Source organism: Dysidea avara, chromosome 4 (assembly GCF_963678975.1).
Source record: "Dysidea avara chromosome 4, odDysAvar1.4, whole genome shotgun sequence".
In the NCBI taxonomy this organism is placed as follows: domain Eukaryota; kingdom Metazoa; phylum Porifera; class Demospongiae; order Dictyoceratida; family Dysideidae; genus Dysidea; species Dysidea avara.
Window position 1 is genome coordinate 12,696,039 of NC_089275.1, and position 21,972 is coordinate 12,718,010.

At 38.5% G+C, this 21,972-nt stretch overlaps 1 protein-coding gene and 1 pseudogene across 7 annotated transcripts in view; one reads left to right on the top strand and one right to left on the bottom strand.

Annotated features, from left to right (window-relative positions):
* Window positions 1-21,972, top strand: part of LOC136253055 (long-chain-fatty-acid--CoA ligase ACSBG2-like) — a 193,263-nt gene that overhangs the window by 9,538 nt on the left and 161,753 nt on the right. For 3 of the 7 annotated variants that reach the window (XM_066045638.1, XM_066045640.1, XM_066045642.1), the window contains 12 exons: window positions 1,743-1,829; window positions 1,983-2,102; window positions 3,519-3,595; window positions 4,606-4,660; window positions 5,432-5,552; window positions 5,650-5,719; window positions 5,949-6,085; window positions 8,433-8,515; window positions 10,658-10,750; window positions 11,177-11,258; window positions 11,573-11,670; window positions 11,721-11,970. In XM_066045638.1, coding sequence (XP_065901710.1) covers window positions 1,743-1,829; window positions 1,983-2,102; window positions 3,519-3,595; window positions 4,606-4,660; window positions 5,432-5,552; window positions 5,650-5,719; window positions 5,949-6,085; window positions 8,433-8,515; window positions 10,658-10,750; window positions 11,177-11,258; window positions 11,573-11,670; window positions 11,721-11,858 — 1,161 coding nt within the window. In that variant the 3' untranslated portion in view covers window positions 11,859-11,970. The other 4 variants (XM_066045641.1, XM_066045644.1, XM_066045639.1 and 1 more) reach the window with 3 other exon arrangements.
* On the bottom strand, window positions 11,941-19,147 carry LOC136252700 (isopentenyl-diphosphate Delta-isomerase 1-like; annotated as a pseudogene).

Here is a 21,972-nt window from a genome sequence, read left to right on the forward strand (position 1 = left end):
ATAATATTGTTCTAATTGATACTCACCATGACAATCGATTGTGGCATTGCCATGTGATTGTATGGTTAAGGCCATGCTTGATACATAGTAATGTCGTTAGTTTTAGAACGCCACAATTGATATCAGCTTATAAAAAAATGTAGTTGCATCGTTAGATCTTTCCACCTATTAGGTGAGTGGTACCTAGCAGTTATACAACGTGCACTTGTGCTCAGGCTTGTGCGTTTATATCAGGCAGAGCACTTGTGCCCGTTGTATAACTATATATTATTACATACAGCAATGTCACACGTACAAAAATGCATCACAAGGGTGTGTGCGCATGCGTGTGTGTGTGTGTCTAAAAAACTAATACACAGCATGAGACGAAGTCAAGTACTGTATTAAGACACTCCCCGAATGTGTTGTATTTATATTCTGTTGTGAGAGTGATATAGTTGTTAAACATGAGTCCTACTCTTGAGGTGGAGCCAAGGAAAAGTGTAATAACAATGGTATTATCTGAGTATATGGGATATACACCCCTGTAACTATATCCAAGTGTGCAGGAGTTTACAAATTTTAAAGTGAGTTCCTGTTGTAGTTCTTGTTGTGTGCACAAGATTTAGCGTGGAGATTTAACTTTGTAGCTACTAGAGATTCGCTATATTACACTGGCTATAAACTAGGCAGTTTTGTGAAGCAGTAGTGTCCAGATATAATTCACCTTTGTCTAGGGTTAAAGGAATGTCGCGTGTAAGGGGTAGAAATACTGAAAAGAGGGAGGATTACTCCAAAGCAGCCTACTTTATTCCACGGACTGGACTGGACTGGACTTGCGGACTGAGCTGGAAACAGCTTTTAAACAATAATCCAGGAATTATCCATCTCTTGTAACACTGGAGACACCACTATCGAGCTACAACTGTGCTGCTGCTGGCTCTTCCTTACAAGTCATGACCATAACACTAGCGCATACGCGAACTGGACACATGGACTGAGCTGGAAACAGCTTTAAACAATGATCCAGGTATTATCCATCTCTTGCAACACTGGAGACACCACTATCGAGCTATAACTACTGGTACTGCTCTTCCTTACAAATCAGATGACACTAGTGGACGCACTAATCAATTAAAATACACTTACAATACACGTGTACTCGCAGTGATAAAGCGTGACAGAGGCTATTCTTGTAGCGTACATGTTTTCCTTTGTTACTTCAGTACTTAACACTAGCATTAGGGTTGTAGTGATGAGCCAGATTATTTGCATCTTACCTGGTGGTGCCATGCACCTAGCTACCTGCTAAGAATAATTACTGGCTCATCTTTACAGCTGTAACACTAGTGCTAAAGCAACAAAGGAAACATCTACGCTACAAGAATAACCTCTATCACGCTGTATCACTGTAAGTACACATGTATCGTAAGTGGATTCTAATTAATTAGTCATGCGCTAGTGTCATGACTTGTAAGGAAGAGCCAGCAGCAGCAGCACAGTTGTAGCTCGATAGTGTGTCTCCAGTGTTGCAAGAGATGGATAATTCCTGGATTATTGTTTAAAGCTGTTTCCAGCTCAGTCCGCGAGTCCAGTCTAGTCTAGTCCGCGAGTCCGGTCCAGTCTGTGGAATAAAGTAGGCCCTCCAAAGCAGTACAGAAGCTTAGTCAGCTCATTCTTAGCACATGTAACTCTACCTTTGTTGAGTCCATTCTCAAAACCTGTATGTCATATGTCAGTTTTGCACATTGTTCTCTATACAGGATATCATTGCTCCACTGTGTTCTGGTGCTACTGTGTGGTTTGCTCAACCAGATGCTATGAAGGGAACTCTTAAGAACACCTTAGAGGTAAACATGGAATGTGGTGAATACTGGTGATGTGTGTGACAGGCCATATGTGTATACTGTTATGGGTTGAATGACATACTGGTACACTGTATGGTGTGCAGGCTTTCTTGCCTATGTTATATAATGGTGACCAACTGGTATTACTCCATGTAGGAAGTACGTCCCACAATGTTCATGGGTGTTCCACGAGTGTGGGAGAAGATAAAAGAAGCTGTTCAGCTACAGGTACAACAGACCAGTGGCTTCAAGAAGTGGGCATTTGACAAAGCCTCGGTGAGTGCTTGATGAATTTTTTTTGCTATGCTAAACACAGTTAAGAAGAGAAAGTAGATTTTTGACAGTATACAGTAAGTCCAAATATAGCTGCTAGTGTATACAGTACACAAATAATTATCCAACCATTTAATTAGAGTATTTAATGAATTATACAGTGAAGTTGGTGTATGTTCTATTAGAGTAATCAAACGGTACAATTGTACTGTTTAAGTAGGAATCCAATTGAAATTTTTGCACGCCGCCCAAAATTCCATCTTTAAACATCATACTAGAGATATCTTACAAGACAAAAATCACCTTTACGGAATATTACTAGTCCATATAATACATAAAACAGCATTAAATACAACAAAATGTTTACAAGTGGCCGGATACAGAGTTTTAAAAGATCACCAAAAACCTTGAATTTTAGACTGTCTGACTGACTGACCATGGTTGCAAGCCTAGACGCCAAACGAAGCAGTGCATGGCCACCATTTTACGCCACAATAACAAACTCACCAGTGGGATGTGCTTTTTGGGGTTCTGACGAGTGTGTTCCCTTTGCGCCTTGTCTTTTCTTTTGTCTTCAATTAGGCTGCTTGCCTTCTTCATCCAACGAAACCATATTGAGGCGTTAATTTTCTGTATTAACACTTTCTTTAACCAACATAATAGCTACCACAAGATTATTTAATGCACTTAGACTACGCTACTGTACAGAGGCATAGGTTATATATTCCTTACTCATATAACCTATGACGGAGGCTACTGTACGGAGGTACCGGTACTAGATAGCTTTCACGATAGGTCACAAGATCATGCCCATTCTTCATTCTACGCATTATCGATCTATCAATTGAAGTTACGATGACACGTCCTTTTACGCTAGCTGTATTTCAGTAACCACACACCTTCAAGTTGGAAGGCTGACTCGAGATACTCTAATAATTGATCAAAACCGCTCCCCTTTTTGGGCAAGCACACATCTTTGCAGGCTAACTCGAGATACTCTAATACAGCAGTCACCCTAATAGAACAGTCACATGTTTATAGCTAGCTGTATCCTTTAACAAAAAAAAGTAGTACATTAAATTTAAAAATGAAGTAGGAATCCAAGTGATAAAAAGCAGCGAAACAAGAGATGAACGGTGGTAGTTATTACAGCATAGCTTGGTGGGAAATCCCTACTTTGGCATTGAACACAAAATAATTGCTATACCATGCCAAAGTAGGGATTTCCCACCGAGCTATGCTGTAATAACTACCATCATTCATCTCTTGTTTCGCTGCTTTTTATCGCTTGGATTCCTACTTCATTTTTAAATTTATGATTTTTAATGTACTAGTTGATAACAATATGGTCACTGTAATGACTGTATTATGTACATGTACAGTACTGTAGTATGTTATGTGATTATTGTGTAACTGTAGGAGATTGGGATGCAGACAAGCTTTAATAAACAACAAGGAAGCTCAGACAAACCTTGGGGTTACTTCTTTGCTGACAAGTGAGTTTAGTATTCCTTTAATTGATCTTGTCACTTAGTAACTGCTGCAGCTCTGACCAATACAATATACACAAGTAACCAGTATCAAGACATATGACATTGTGTCAAAGCTAACACACTACACCAGTACTAGTGTACTGTATTATGAATAGAAAGAATGAAAATACTTTTCACACATACATATTTCCATAATAATGAAACAAGAAAAAAATGCAATGAAAAAAGAAATCAAAGAAGCAATGAAAACAATAAATCAAAGATGGTTGCAGCCATTTCTTGCCCACCACCTTTGATTTCACACCTTTTAGCTGTTTTGGTATGGTATGTAGGCAAAAGGAACATCTATGGTGCTACATGTATTTGAATTTTCTACTGATCTGAGTAACTAACTAATGTACTCAACCAAGCATAACACTACAGACTTGATTTCTTAACTGTTTGATATCACTTAGCTCTAGATGTGCCTTTTTTTCTCTACTGTTTGTCCTCCTTTGTGTCTCATTTCTTTCTCCACCACAGCCTGGATGTTGTAGGGTTTAGTCTTTCCTGCCGTTAAATTTATATAGTGAAATTTATATAGTGAAATTTATAGAAATGTTTAGGCTTGATTTAGAGGCACGTTTGGTTTGATTATGTCTAACCAATACTGTCAAGCTGTCATGAAGGAAAAGTGAGGCTGGTTTTTGGATTAGGCAGGAAAACTCAAACCTCCATGATCCCTACTAGTATATTGTATGATTAAAATTGATTGGTTGGCATAACATCATTGCAGCCATTTCTTGACCACCACATTTAATATTTCATAACTTTTCACTCTGGAGGGACCGCACTCATTTTTAGAGCTTAGTTGTATTTTAACTTTGATATTTTAGTACTGTAATAGTTGGGCTGTTATTGGCAAATTGTGTGTATGATTGTCACTTTTTAGTGACACTGTTTGGTAGCTATATCTGTGATGAACTAGTTGAATAGTACACCACTACATGATGTGATGACTTGTTTCTCTGTAGGTTAATATTTCAGGGAGTCAGGAAGAAGCTTGGTCTGGATCGGTGTAGATGTCAGGTGTGTTGTGTGATATTTTATTGTAAAATGAGTTTGAGGAAATTAGCAAAAACCCACCATGTTTGCACATTCTTCAAATTTCTTTATCGTTTGTCTGTAGTATTGTACTTAGTAGACTGTCAAAGTTTCAACCAATTACACGTGTATGTTGATAGTTAATAGCACAAGACAGTTGGGACAACAAGAAATTTGATTTGTGCAGAACTATAACATATTTGACAATAATTTACAAGTACTTAACAAATCAATCACAACTGATACAAAATAAAAAGACAGGACTTGGCTCACTGTGTTCACCATAAACAGGGAAACCATCAAAGTATAGAAATCTCCCTATATTCCTCTGTATGCAGCACAATAAGAAGGCTATTTCAATAAAGAAATGACGTTAGTGAACTTTATTTTTGCTTCATCATAAACGAGTGCTTGTGATTCACATGCCCTTTACAGTACGGACACTGAACAATTGCTCTTTACAAACAGGCTATCCTATTTGGTTACATTAACTTGAGGTGATTAAGATTCAGAATTTTAATGTGGCGTGCATTTTTTACCCAGTGTATTTATACACCTTTTTGTAGCAAAAATAATATTACAAACATGGTGGGTTTTTACTTTCCCGGTCATAAATATTGCGATAGATTGCTGTAATATATAAGCAATGGAAACGTCATGTATGTGAGGTACACTGTACACTACACACACACCACAGACACATGCTACATGTACGCACACACATACACACACTATTACTGCTCTACATTCCGGTAGGTCACTGGTGCAGCTCCCATTGATCGTTCAGTGGTAGAGTTCTTCATGCAGTTGGATGTACCCATTTATGAGATGTATGGAATGTCTGAATGTACTGGACCACACACTGTGTCCCTTCCTTGTAAGTTATCATGACTAATACCTTGTAATGTAGGTTAACAGCAACAGTAAGTATTGTTTGTTTGTGATCCACATTATACACTTCTGTGTACCTGTAGCTGCATACAAGTTGGGTAGTGCTGGTAAGGCCATGGTTGGTGTGGAGATGAAGATTGATAATCCTAATGAGTGAGTGTGTATGTGTAGTGTATTACAGTTACACTGAATCCTCGGTTATCTGAACCCTTTGTTCTCAGGAAATGTTAAATAAGTGAATTGAGGTGTAATCCATGACTTCTTCATGTTAGGATTCCAAACTGTAGGTGGCCATAACTTTCTCTAGGTAATATGTTATTGGAGACTACACCCATACAGTATACAATATGAACTTGTGTGTTTTGTTGTCCTACTATTCCAGTAGAGGTGATGGAGAGATTTGTTTTCGTGGTCGACATGTGTTCATGGGTTACCTGAAGGAGGAGAGGAAAACCAGAGAAGTACTTGATGAAGATGGATGGCTTCACTCTGGAGATGTTGGTAATGTGGATGATAATGGTGAGTGATAGTATGAACAAGCATACCATTGGAACTACAGAAATGAGACAAAGATTTTCAAACTTTCCATTACCATGGTGTATAGTTCAATTTGTGTTGCTTCTGTAAGTAATGGCTCAATTAAAACTTGCTTTGTGGCATGCATAATTTTATGAAGTTTTTAAATTTCATTTTTCTCAAAATGCATGATTGTGCAAACTAGGCAGGTTTTTGCTGAAATGGTCACAAATACATTGGACACATTTTAAGAATTCCAACACAAACAGTAGAAATATGCCGCATTTGGAGTGTGTACCAATTTCTTATATTATGGACTAGGACTATGTATGTAGCTGAAGTCATGTTAACTATCTTGTACTCTAAATAATAATTAGACATCAAAACACTGGGTTCTACAGAATTTAGAAACCCGAAAGGCCCTGTGTTGTGGTGCACAAGTAAAGCGAGGGTGCTACTACACGGCCTGAGGGTTTCAATGTCCAACTAATGTACACCACAGCTTGTACCTTCACAGCTGCTTGTGACATGACAAATGTAGCCTTAAAAATCCCAATACACCTCCCTGTAACTTGTAATGGGTGTTATAGCACCTTGCTATCCAGTTAAATTCCCATGTGTTGCTGTGTTTTGTATCAGCCCAGAGACAGGGATCTATTAAGATATGAACAATGGATCTATAGGATTTAGATACCCAATGAAATTCGAGTATTTCACCTTGCTGTGGTCTTATAAAGTTTGATAATTATCCTATAGTTTGTCAATTGACACTGACTAAAATTCAAATTTCATTGCTAGAGGTGCACCGATATCAATATCGGTATCGCGATATGTGACCCAGTCTGACGAAACTGGGCTTATTGCCTATTTAAAAGTATCGAGAAATGCCGGTTTTAAGTGTTTAGTGTGTTGTAGCTCGCCAATGGTTGAAGCTATGTGTACCAAATTTTCACACGTTTTACACCAATTCCTTATCTTCCAGAGCATCCATTGTGCAAGTAGTCAACAACTAGGTTTCCCGCCATTTTAGATCGTTTTTAAACCGAGGTTGACTGTATCAGGCGAGCTGCAAATTGGGTGGGAGGTGGGTGCCCTGGAAGGCGGGCAAGATGGTGTTCAAAAATTGAAAAGGAAGGCCAAGGGATGAATTGGGCCAAGTTTTGAGCCATTGAGGTCTCAAAACTGGCTAATTGAAAGGAAATTCATAGCAGAGGTACTTATTCAACACCATAGAGCTGTACAGCCACATACAGTCATTCCTAGACTGACCAGAGCTCCATTAAGGCCCCACACCACACGTACGGATCTCCACTGGGCTTGGGAAAAGCAGCCAGCAAAACCAGACCACTCAAGTCTAGCTGATTTTAAATGTGGAATTAGATAGTTTATTCATGTAGCTGTGTGTCCTGGGTGAAAAATCGAATCTGCTGACATGGGCGATAAGACCGGTTTTCTCAGACTGGGTCACATATCGGTATTGGTGAAAAGTTGACTTTTTAGCAGATATGAACAGATATTAGACATAAGTGCTATAATTGTCCAAAGTATCCTATGGTTGACAGGATAATGGCAACCATAGGATAGTATAGGATAGTAGCACAATGGTTAAAATATGGGGTTCAAGTTGTCAAGGTTTACATGATTGCCAGGGTTAAAATACTGAGTTGGGTAAGCTTTTTATTTCTTTTTTGATATCAATATCGGTATCGCGATATCAGTATTGGTGAAAATTTGACTTTTTAGCAGATATTAGACATGAGTATTATAATTGTCCAAAGTATACTATGGTTGATTTTCCAAAGTATACTATGGTTGATTTGATAGCACAATCTTTAAAATATGGGGTTCAAGTTGAGGCTTACATGATTGCCAGGGTTCAAATACTGAGTTGGGTAAGCTTTATTTTTTCTTTTTTGCATACCTTTTTATCATCACCTTTTCACATTTCTTTTTTTTTTTTCCTTTACAAAAGGTTTTAGTGACCACCTTCTAAGCTTTTTGCTACATTTTTTAAACATTCATTGTAGTGTCCATACTGAAAACCTTTTATTTTCAGATATCGGTATTGTTATCGGAATTGGTAATTTTTGTAGCCAATATATCGGTTATCGGTATATTGGAAAATTTCCATATCAGTGCACCTCTATTCATTGCTATTACAATATTTTACTGCACGTACTCTTAATTGTACAGGGTGTGTGTGCTGATTTTAAATCAGTGCACAATGTTAATACAGGCCATGCCTTTATATGTATGCTTTAGCTAATGCTCCTATTTTTATGACTATATAGGCAATAGACTAGACATGTACAGTTGTAGTGACTGTATTGTACACTTACTATTTGTTCAGGTTTCTTAACCATCACTGGACGTATTAAAGAGATACTGATCACTAAAGGAGGTGAAAATGTTGCCCCAGTACCTGTGGAGAGTGTAAGTTAATATGGTATACCGTATAGTAAAAAACTTTGGCGGTAAAAAACTTTGACGAATTTGGCGAATAGCTTTCAATTCGCCAAAATTTTTTTTGCCAATTATTTTAGATGATCACATGAGCACATTGAGTAACTAGAACTTAAGATGGAGGTCAGCTCGTACCACCACACAGTAAAGATCGAGCTGAATTTGGAGATCTTGGAATGTGTCTCACAGTTGTAAGCACTCCTTGGGATAGCATTTCCAACTGGCTTCCCGTTCGCACGTCAGTTAGTTCATCGTCTCGTGATGGATTTGGCCAAATACTTTGATATACGTGATAACCTCTGCTATTGGAGTTCACTGAAAAAGCAAATACGGCTACTCTCGGCATCGCAGGAGATAGAGCCATGCCTTTGCTAGCACGTCGTTAGACGAAAAGTACTGCTACAACAACAACGCTAGCTACCTAGCTATACACTTACTACACTACATAACTGATGAGTTGACACCTTGTCATTTTATCCTTATGTACTGTACCGTACAGTAAAAACTTTGGCGAATATTATTTCAATCGCCAAAGTTTTTTCCGCCAACTTTTTCAACAGAGGGGTTTCGTCACACTTTTTTTACTGCCAAAGTTTTTTACTATACGGTATTACATGGTATGTGTATGTGTAATACACATAGTATCTATTGAACTATGATGTAAACCATTAGTGTATCTTACGGAGCAGTTTATGGCCTACACTGCACACATTTCATTGTTAATTGCTTACAGTAGGAGATTCCTTAGAGGTCACCTACAGTCCTGTACTGTAGTTTCATATCTTACTACTGGATGTGTTTTGTGTTGTGTAATGTGTGTACTGTACATTGTGTGTATGGTAGGGATTAGTATCCCCCCTCTGGTGTCCTATGTAACCAATAGCACAGGGACAATGACCTGTAGTTTATTTCTATACCAGGGGACTTCTGTTGCTGGAATGTAGCTCAATATATATGGGTTCCCTCCAGCTGTGTCGTAATCATATCCAGTAAACCACTGGCAGCATGATGGTCCCCTTTGTTGTTGTCTGTCCTTTATTTTTGGAAGATTACGTGATCAAAATCAGGCAGTGAAGAGTTTGTATGTGTACGTGTGCGTGCCTACTTGCCTGCATGTACTGCATCTTAAATCCCAGTGCGTGGGAGTATCAAAGTGCCGCACTGGGTTATAACTACCGTACAGCTGGGCGCTGCTACTGTACGATATATTAGTTATCACCCAATGATAAATAACTTTTCACCCTGTTGCGGAGCCACTCAGTCTTGTTCATGACATCATAATAACCGTGAATGGTATTGTTTACCCATGGACCAAAGAGCCAAATAAGGAAATATTGATACTAAACACACCAGTACAACATTTAAACCTGTTAAATCTTACAAGAAAACTGTTAATCCTTTATACAGCAACGCTACAAGTTACCAATACGATAGTTTAACAAATGTCAAGAACAGTCTGTGCTGATTTTCACCCCATCAATCAGTCCCAACGGTCACTATGGTGAAGAACTAACTCTTTCAATCACTTCTAGCTTCATCGTTCTATCTCGAACTATGGTAGCCACTTGTTGGTCTTTTTTCCTCTTTCACACCACGTGACACCACCATACCAACTTCTGATGAAGGCAAATCATACCTGGAACTGCTGCTTCGTAACACCACCCTTCGCTACAGTTTGTATGCAGTATGCAGTGTCTCCCTTGTAGCTACGAAGTTGAATCTCCACACAGTTCAGACGAAATTATGAGCACAGTGACAGGAACTCAAACCTAAACTTAATTTACTATCTGTAAACTCCCATGCATTGGGATATAAAATAGTTATATCCCGTATACTTGGATGATATCATTGTTATTACACTCGTCCTTGGCTCCGCCTCAGACTCGTGTAATATCAATGATATCACCCTTGTACCGGGATAACTATAACTTAAATGTTGTGTCCTTTGGTATTGTTTATTGATGCTTTGTAATAAACATCATTCTTTACTTCCACACACTTCATAGTCTGTCACACGTACATGTGCAGGATATGTTTTGATATACAGATACACACATTCTGGTAACCTGTTTTTCACCTCATTACTAATATTACTACCTGATCCTATCGCAGCTGATGAAGGAGGAGTTACCATTACTCAGTCATTGTTGTGTTATTGGTAATGATCAGAAGTACCTCACCATGTTGGTCACCTTCAAGTGTGAGGTAACTAATTGTAGATTGTCTGTGAGCTTTTGTTTTAGTGTACCATATTAACATGGCCAGCTGTGGGAAATAGTAAGGCCAACAAGGTGGCCATGTTAATGAGATAACAAAGCACACCTTAGGTTTAGTTGTGTTTTTCCTGATGAAAGGTTTTACTGTCCATTTAGCTTACATTTTAACCAGGCGCATGCCCACATCCTGTGGGTGTGCGTCAGGTTTACTGAAATTGTTTTGTATATAAAAAAACATGTAAAAACATTTTGTAAAAAAGGTCAATCTGAAGGCTCATCTTCATCAGGAAAAGTAAGGCTGGTTTTTGGGTGATGTTTTTCATGGGCCATGTCCACACCTTTGTGGTCCCTACTATACAATATTATTGTACTGTATGATAGTGTTGTTAGTGTCTCACTACACACACACACACAGATGGATGATCTCACACCAACTGACAAGTTATCACCAATGGGATTAGCTGTGATGTCACAACTTGGATCATTGGCTACCTCAGGTATAGTGTATGTAATATGGTATCTGTGATATTAAATACTTCACTGTACATTAGAACGCAGTATTGATATGTAATAGGTCCCATTAAGGTAACCTTTTACTGAGCCGTTAAATATCGGGGTCATGAGAAACTGTTTTAAAGCTTTCTTTTGTTCATTTGTGTACTTTCATTTGTTACTAAATCATTTTATGTTTGGATGAGACATTAAACTCTGTGAAGGACCCATCATTTAATTTTTAGTCCCAAGATTTCTGTATGTCCCATAGTGCCTGTACTTTTCCATGTGTGTGCCTCACTGTATTTCATGTATACAGTGAAGGAGGCAACGGCTGATCCCTTGGTAACAAAATACATCACAGAGGGGATGAAGAAAGTGAACGAAAAAAGTGTATCACGAGCAGCTAAAGTCCAAGTAAGCTACACACTCATACACTAGTTATTTTATCAGAGTTGTTTTGTCAGAAATTTAGAGTGTGTCCTGAAGACTTCAGTATTCCAGGGGGAGAGCTGACACCAACCATGAAGGTGAAACGAAAAGCAGTCACAGAAAAATACAAGGACCTCATAGCCGAGATGTATGAAGAATCAAGCCTTGTGTAAATTTACCACACAACGGGTGTCAGAAATCTATATAGACACTTATTACCTGCAAACCTTATTCTCACAATATTATGCTAATTAATGATATTTATATTAATTTTTATTTAGTTAATTCTGTGATTGAATAATTATGTACAGTATTTGAAGCACAAGTACAGGGCATTAAAAATTATTCAAAATATTAAATGTTTATGCTAATTTGTGTACCAGATTGTCTTTGAGAGATCTTTCAGACTATCCTGTCGTTTGAAGAGAAATGCATATGAGTTAGTTATCAGTCTAAACCATGGGTTACTGTGATACCATCCGTCTTCGTCTTGTTCAACCATTACTCTCAGATTGATGTCAGCTACTTCATTATTATTGAGGTCCAGTGTAACCTCCTTCTGTAAGAACACCATAATAGTCTACCCCATTGTCCATCTGAGGGTGTGTCTTTGTTAGTACAATCAGTTCTTCCAGAGGCACCTGTATTTAAATACTTAATCACGAGCAGTGGAAACCCTTTAATAAACTGGGTCTAAAATGGATAATAATGTATTATTATAATAATTAAAGGTGTGTCTCACGGCTCTCTACTCCAATGTTGTTGGTATCGTCCAGCTCCAGCACGTGTTGGTCCAATATACAGACAACGTTATCTTTTCATTTGACCATCTTTGTAGTTGGATAAAAACACTGAAGGCTCTGTGAAGCATCCCGACCTCGATGTTCGCAGAGGTGACACGTGCGCTTCGTCTCGCTGCCCAGTACTTTATCGTTTTTGTCCACAAAGATAGGCCTACATCTCTCTTTCAGGTACTTCTCTTGGATGGAGTCTGCCTAACGGTGTAGAGAATACTTGACGCACGTTAAAGAGGTGAACTCAACAAATTAATTGCGTAATTTTGAGTCCCACAATCGAATCCTACTATAGATGGTTAGATTATAAATACAAATTGCAAACTACATTAAAAACGGACCTTAGGGTCCTCCCAAACCAAATTACAAAATACAAATCCTTCTACTTTATCCTGTTGCTGTTTGTACGATGCAATTATACTGAAGAGTGAGTGATGGGATGGGTTGTTGTGTGCTTATGAGCATCACACTTCCCTTTTGCCACTACTATTATATTGGCCGCAAGTGCATGACATTCTTTTGCTTTCCTGAATCATCTACATCATGTAATTATCTCCCTAAAAATCTATCTAATCCAAAACAGCCAAGCTGTAAAAAAAGTGTGCGGCCCTCAGAAAGGCTATGGTGAAAAAAGATGTTAAATCCAAGGTGGCGGCCAAGAAATGGCTGTGATGGTAGGTTAATGGTAAAATTTTAATAATGACAATTCAGGTAAATTTTGTGAAGCGGCACAAAAAATCACCTGAATTGTCTTTATTAAAATTTTTACCATTAACCTACCATCACAGCCATTTCTTGGCCGCCACCTTGGATTTCACATCTTTTTTCACCATAGCCTTTCTGAGGGCAGCACACTTTTTTTACAGCTTGGCTGTTTTGGATTAGATTTCATTTCTTTTTGTATTTATATACCCCCAAAGCCGGCCTATGGCCAGCTTTGGGACTTTTTAACCTATGTTTTTTCTTTACTACAGGAAGAAGAAAAGATGAAGTAGATGTACTTTAAATATTTTATAAGTAAATGTACAAATTATATATACTGTATAATACATATGTGACCGGATTTCCGAAAAGGGGTCTTCCACACACATCCAATTTGCCAACTTTGACAATTGATAACTTCAGATTGGAAAGCGCTATTGCCTTAATATTTGGGCAGTGGTGAGCACCACTATAGCTGAATACATGGTGAAATGTTCAGGTTAATATGTTACTTGAACACTGAGTTATGGTCTCCAACGTTTACGGAATTGGATGTGTGTGGAAGACCCCTTTTCGCAAACCTGGTCACATAATATTGATTACAGAAATCTCCATGGTGGTTTCTTTGTAACTGAACACTCTACAAGGTGACTTCTTCTAATTGCTCTCTCTACAGGGTGAAGTGTTTGTAGCTGAACGATCTACAAGGTAACTTCTTCTAGCTGATCTCTCTACAGGGTGATGTGTTTGTAGCTGAATTCTGTATAGGTGATTTGTTTGCAGCTGAGCTCTTTACAGAATGGTTTCTTTGTAGCTGAACTCTCTAAAAGGTAACTTCTTCTAACTGATCTTTCTACAGGGCAATTTGTTTCTGGTAGAATTTTCTACAGGGTGATTTCTTTGCAGCTGAACTCTCTACATGGTGGTTTCTTTGTAGCTGAACTTTCTACAAGGTAATTTCTTCTAGCTGATCTCTCTACAGGGAGATTTGTTTGTAGCTGAACTATCTACAAGGTAACTTCTTATAGCTGATCTCTCTACAGGGTGATTTGTTTGTAGTTGAATTCTGTACAGGTGATTTGTTTGCAGCTGAGCTCTTTACAAAATGGTTTCTTTGTAGCTGAACTTTCTCCAAGGTAACTTCTTCTAACTGATCTTTCTACAGGGTGATTTGTTTGTAGCTGAACTATCTACAAGGTAATTTCTTCAAGCTGATCTCTCTACAGGGTGATTTGTTTGTAGCTGAATTCTGTACAAGTGATTTGTTTGCAGCTGAGCTCTTTACAGAATGGTTTCTTTGTAGCTGAACTCTCTACAGGGTGATTTGTTTGTAGCTGAAATCCCTACAAGGTAACTTCTTCTAGCTGATCTCTCTACAGGGTGATTTGTTTGTAGCTGAACTCTCTACAGGTGATTTGTTTGTAGCTGAACAAGGCGATACTTCTAGGTGATCTCTCTACAGGATTCCTTGTTTCTAACTGAACTCTCAACAGGGTGATCTGTTCATCGCTGAACTTTCTACTGGGTGATTTGTTTGCAGCTGAACTCTCTAAATGGTGGTTTCTTTGTAGCTGAACTCTCTACAATGTGACGTCTTCTAGCTGAACTCTCTACAAGGTGACTTGTTTCTAGCTGATCTCTCTACAGGTGATTTGTTTGTAGCTGAACTCTCTACATGGTGGTTTCGTTGTAGCTGAACTCTCTACATGGGAGTTTCATTGTAGCTGAACTCTCTACAATGTGACTTCTTCTAGCTGAACTCTCTACAGGGTGACTTGTTTCTAGCTGAACTCTCTACAGGTGATTTGTTTGCAGCTGAACTCTCTACATGGTGGTTTCTTTGTAGCTGAACTCTCTACAAGGTAACTTCTTCTAGCCGATCTTTCTACAAGGTGATTGAGTTTTTTGCAGCTGAACTCTTTACATGGTGGTTGCTTTGTAGCTGAACTCTCTAAAAGGTGACTTCTTCTAGCTGAACTCTCTACAGGATGATTTGTTTGCAGCTGAACTCTCTACGTGGTAGTTTCTTTGTAGCTGAACTCTCTACAATGTGACTTCTTCTAGCTGAACTATCTACAGGGTGACTTGTTTTTAGCTGATCTCTCTACAGGGTGACTTGTTTCTATCTGAACTCTCTACAGGTGATTTGTTTGCAGCTGAACTCTCTACATGGTGGTTTCTTTGTAGCTGAACTCTCTACAAGGTAACTTCTTCTAGCTGATCTTTCTACAGGGTGATTTGTTTGTAGCTGAATTCTGTACAGGGTGATTTATTTGCAGCTTAACTCTCTACAAGGTGACTTCTTCTAGCTGAACTCTCTACAGAGTGATTGATTTTTTTTGCAGCTGAACTCTCTACATGGTGGTTTCTTTGTAACTTAACTCTCTACAGGGTGATTTGTTTGTAGCTGAACTCTCTACAGGGTGATCTGTTCATAGCTGAACTCCCTATAAGGTAACTTCTTCTAGCTAATCTTTCTACAGGGCGATTTGTTTGTAGCTGAGTTCTCTACAGGGTGATTTGTTTGCAGCTGAACTCTACATGGTAGTTTCTTTGTAGCTCTACAATGTGACTTCTTCTAGCTGAACTCTCTACAAGGTGACTTGTTTCTAGCTGATCTCTCTATAGGGTGACTTGTTTCTAGCTGAACTCTCTACAGGTGATTTTTTTGCAGCTGAACTCTCTACATGGTTTATTTCTTTGTAACTGAACTCCCTGCAAGGTGACTTCTTCTAGCTGATCTCTCTACAGGGAGATTTGTTTGTAGCTTAACTCTCTACAGGTGATTTGTTTGCAGCTGAACTCTCTACATGATGGTTTCTTTGTAGCTGAACTCTCTACAAGGTGATTTCTTCTATAGCTGATCTTTCTACAAGGTGATTTCTTCTAGCTGATCTCTCTACAGGCCGATTTGTTTGTAGCTGAACTCTCTACATGATGGTTTCTTTGTAGCTGAACTCTCTACAAGGTGATTTCTTCTATAGCTGATCTTTCTACAGGGTGATTTGTTTGTAGTTGAACTCTCTACATGATAGATTCTTTGTAGCTGAACTCTCTACAAGGTGATTTCTTCTATAGCTGATCTTTCTACAGGGTGATTTGTTTGTAGTTGAACTCTCTACATGATAGATTCTTTGTAGCTGAACTCTCTACAAGGTGATTTCTTCTATAGCTGATCTTTCTACAGGGTGATTTGTTTGTAGTTGAACTCTCTACATGATAGATTCTTTGTAGCTGAACTCTCTACAAGGTGATTTCTTCTATAGCTGATCTTTCTACAAGGTGATTTCTTCTAGCTGATCTCTCTACAGGCCGATTTGTTTGTAGCTGAACTCTCTACATGATGGTTTCTTTGTAGCTGAACTCTCTACAAGGTGATTTCTTCTATAGCTGATCTTTCTACAGGGTGATTTGTTTGTAGTTGAACTCTCTACATGATAGATTCTTTGTAGCTGAACTCTCTACAAGGTGATTTCTTCTATAGCTGATCTTTCTACAGGGTGATTTGTTTGTAGTTGAACTCTCTACATGATAGATTCTTTGTAGCTGAACTCTCTACAAGGTGATTTCTTCTATAGCTGATCTTTCTACAAGGTGATTTCTTCTAGCTGATCTCTCTACAGGCCGATTTGTTTGTAGCTGAACTCTCTACATGATGGTTTTTTTGTAGCTGAACTCTCTACAAGGTGATTTCTTCTATAGCTGATCTTTCTACAGGGTGATTTGTTTGTACCTGAACTATCTACATGATGGTTTCTTTGTAGCTGAACTCTCTACAAGGTAACTTCTTCTAGCTGATCTCTCTACAGGACAATTTGTTTGTAGTTGAACTCTCACATGATTGTTTCTTTGAAGCTGAACTCTCTACAAGGTGATTTCTTCTAGCTGATCTTTCTACAGGGTGATTTGTTTGTAGCAGAACTCTCTACAAGGAAACTTCTTCTAGCTGATCTCTCTACAGGGAGATTTGTTTGTAGCTGAATTCTCTATACATGATTTGTTTGCGGCTGAATTCTCTACATGATGGTTTCTTTGTAGCTGAACTCTCTACAAGGTAACTTCTTCTAGCTGATCTCTTTACAGGGTGAATTGTTTGTAGCTGAACGATCTACAAGGTAACTTCTTCTTACTTATCTCTCTACAGGGTGATTTGTTTGTAGCTGAACTTTCTACAAGGAAACCTCTTTTAACTGAGCTCTGTACAGGGTGAATTGTTTGTAGCTGAACTATCTACAAGGTAACTTCTTCTAGCTGATCTCTCTACAGGATGACTTGTTTGTAGCTGAACTATCTACAAGGTAACTTCTTCTAGCTGATCTCTCTACAGGGTGATTTGTTTGTAGCTGAATTCTGTATAGGTAATTTGTTTGCAGCTGAGCTCTTTACAGAATGGTTTCTTTGTAGCTGAACTCTCTACAAGGTAACTTCTTCTAGCTGATGTATCTACAGGGTCACTAGTTTGTAGCTGAATTCTCTACATGGTGGTTTCTTTGTAACTGAACTATCTACAAGGTGACATCTTCTAGCTGATCTTTCAACAGGGTGATTTGTTTGTAACTGAACTCTCTACAAGAAAACGTCTTCTAACTGATGTTTTAACAGGATGAATTGTTTGTAGCTGAACTCTCTAAAGGGTGATTTGTTTGTAGCTGATCTCTATACAGGTTACTTATTTCTAACTGATCTCTTGAATTCTGTTCAGGGTGACTGCTCTATTAGGATGACTGCTCTATTAGAGTATCTCGATCTCGCACTTGCTACACCAAGTTGGATTTCGTGTTATAACTCCGTGGCTTTAAGTCTGATTCTTCTACACCATTGAAGAGCCTTTCTACGATGATAACTCCATCTGTACAGCGATTTTCAAAGCATTACCCCAAGTGGTTTATCTGGTAGGCGTGGCAAGCATAATAATAATAATAATAATAATAAAATAAAAAATAGCTAATCTCGATTGCGTAATTGTTACACACTGTTGATTTTTTCGCTGTATCTTCCTGGTTTTTAGCTCGATTTCTTTCAAACCACAAAAGGTTTGAGGTTCAATAGTTAACCTATTCACCTACCGATTTTCAGCTTCTTCCCATACGCGGTTTACCCTGTAGGCGTGACAACATATTGGTGTTATTGTTCGTGCATAATCGCTCATAACTCTTTGCCTGTTTATGGTATTCCAGCCAATGTTGGTACCGAGATGCGCCTTTATACCCCCTTCTATGTGCCAAATTTCAAGGCAATCGGATAACGCGTTCGCGTTTTATAGCAGTTTTTGTAAGTGTGCGAAAAGAGGAAGAAAAATAAGAAGAAAAAAAAACGAAGAAACTAAGCCAATTTTGGAAGTCGCATATCTCAGGAATGCCTTAAGCGATTTCGCTCAAATTTGGAATGTGGAGTACTGAAGTTGGAGGGAATGTACACAGCAAAATTTGTCTTGTTTCATCAAGGAAGCACAGAGCTACGGAGGTGCGAAAATTGCGTTTTCTTTCTTCCTGTCAATATACTCACGGGGTTGCGCGCCGGCTTCTTGGGCCGCACGACACACTACCGTGTATCTTGATTATGGAAAAGTTCCTGTTATAATTATGGCGTACTTATAAGATTGCTAGCGCTACTGCACCACCAATGCAAACTTTATTGAGACTGCTGCATGATAGCACTGATGGTGAAACTGCTCAGAGCATGAAAGTTGTCTTTGCTGTTAATGTAATGCACTATCTGTAGTTGCTCATGTTACAACAAACTTGCATGTTTCACCATGACAGCTTACTTTTAGAACTGAGAGAACAAAATCGAGTGAATCCTACCAAGTATAGAAGTACAAGTTGCTGTAGACCTTCAGTACTGGTCACTGTAAAGCTGCATGTAATAACAATAACAGTTTTGTGGTAGGGATTTCATAAATTTATATCCTATGTAACTATGACCACAGTGGAGGCAATACTGACCTTTTGATTGGCTCTGATCATTATTGGGAATTTGTAACAAATGAGATTATTTGTGGAGAAAAGGGTCCAGCAACTGTAACAGTAAATTTGGTTGGTGGACCAGTAAAGGGCACAGGAAGCAATGATGTCATCACTGATTTAATAATTGAAGGTTCTAGTGTTGATGTCACAAGTCTTGATAGTGATGGCCTTTTGACAAACAGTCTAAAGCAATTGTGGGAGACCGAATCAATTGGAATAATGAATGAAGAGATTTCAGACCCATCAGTGAAAGGTCCATTCCACCTGATATCAAGTTTGACTGGGTACAGAAGAGGTACAAGGTTGGGCTTCCTTGGAAAACATGTAAGCCAGTATTTTCAAATTATAACCTGTGTGTTTCTTGACTACAGCACCTGAAATCACACATGAAGCACAAGCCAGTGTTACTCCACCAGTATGGTGAAACAGTTAGAACATAGGTTGAAACTCACATCATTGAGAGAGTACCCATCAGTGAACTGGACAAGAAAGAAGCTCACTTCCTACCCCATCATGGTGTAGTCAGAGCAGACAAGGACACAACTAATAGTTTTTGATGGATCAGCAAAATCTGAGCAGTTCAAGTACTCATTAATTGTTTGGAAAAGAGGCCTATAACTTGACCCCACACATCTTTACTGTGCTTGTGAAATTCAGAAGCTACCCTATTGGGATAACTGAAGATAATTATTGAGCTCATCAAATACTCATTGCTTTAGAGGACAGAGACATGCTTAGGTTTCTCTGGTGGATGATATTCTAAGTGACAATCCCCAAATCACACAATATAGATTTTGTCATCTTGTGTTTGGGCTGACACCAAGTCCAGCAATCTTGATTCACAACTCATTGCTGCCAAGACTCAAGTTGCTCCAATTAAGAAACAGTTAGTTGATACCTCATTTAGAGCTCCTGGGAGCCACAATATTGGCTAGATTACTAAGTTCTGTGCAGGCAGTCACACTACTGGGTAGATTCCTTTACAACATTGTGCTGGATCAAGAATGAGCAACACTGGAAATAGTATGTGCAACACTGAGTTGATGAAATAAGGCACATTTCTGACAGATTTCTGGAGACACTGCCCAGGTACAGCTGACTTCCTGTCTTAATCAGTGAATGCTGGTGATCTTGTTAATTATCAATTATCAGCTGCAGTTTTGAAGGATGACCTAAGTTCTTGGCCAGATTTACTAACCACATTTGACACAGAAGATGCCAACAAGGAGCCTGTCAAAAATAAAATCCTCTGTCATTATTCATTCATTGGCATCTCAAACCAAGCATGGTACAAGTGAAGTTGTAACCTTAGAGAAATTTATGAATGTTGAGAATTTTAGATCCAGAGTCAAGTTGTTGTGTGTTATATACAAGATGCATCCCAATGTAAAGAAATCAGTCATTACTGCAGAGGACATCAGTTAAGCAGATCATAAGTGGACCCAGACAATTCAATCTAATTCATTTTCAACAGAATGGCAAAAAAAGTTATGAAATGGGGAAGAGAAGGTCATTATCAAGCACTTAGTGTTGTTTATAGACAGAGATAAGATCATTAGGTGTGAGGGAAGAATTAATCAATCAACAACACTGCCAGTTTGTATTACCAGCCAAACAACCCTGTACTTCATTGCTAATACAAAATCGTCACAAATTAGTTCACCATAACGGAATCTGCAAAACCCTAGCAGCTTTAAGAGAAACTCATTGGATTTTGAAGAGTAGAGAAGCAGTCAAAAGAGTTCTACAAAATTGTGTTGTGTGTAGAAAATTCAAAGGGAAGCCATATTCTGCCCCATCACTACCTGATTTACCAGAAGAAACAGTTAGTGAAGGACCTCTATTTATTTTTCAGGGCCACTGTATGTGAAATCACTTAGTACTGATTCAGAGCAAATAGACCATGTTAAAACCTACAGTACATGTACATCTGCTTATTTATATGTGCTTCCATTAGGGAAATTCATTTAGAATTAACAGTAGGCATGAGGCTATTTAGCTCCTAAAATTGAGCATTATGCTTTTGAGCAGTGCTCAAAAAATCACTTATTATGCTTTTAAGAATTGCCCATTATTCCCAAAATTATGCCACCATAATTGGCTAATAATGCCAGTTTAATTTATTGCTGTATCAGGCCATTTTCATTGATATTTAAGTTTCAAAGTTTAATATAGCCTTGAATTCTTTAGCTGGTTGCTGTATTAGAGTATTTCATTGCAATGTGACTACTTTATTATTAAAAGTAAATAACATTCAGTGACTGCTCTATTAGAGTTTCTGACTGCTCTATTAAAGTATCTCAATCTTTTTAAATGGGATCGTGCAATCTGCAAATTTTCTTACTGTTAAAGCTTTATAAGTAATCACCTCAAAATGCTGCATAATTCCTGATTCCCACATACCTATTATGCTCAAAATTTTGCCGGCATAATCGCCACATCCCTAATTAACAGAGACTTTGTCAGCTCAATCATTTCTGCAAGTATTTAGACACTTTGTAAGTTGACAAGGATTGCCCTCTACCATGCATGATGTCTGATAATGCTAAATCATTTAAGAGTGCCTCAACTGAAGTGAGAAAGATTCAACAGTCCAAGACAGTACACCAACAGTTAGCCAACCAGCAGATTCAGTGGGAATTTATTGTAGAGAAAACTCCATGGTGTGGAGGTCATTGGGAAAGGCTAGTGCAAAGTGTTAAGTGGTGCCTGAGGTCACACCACCCTAATCTTTGAGGAATTATGTATAGTTACAGTCGAGATAGAAGCCACCCTCAACAATAGTCCACTGACTTATATGATGATGCTGAAGGTATAAGACAGCC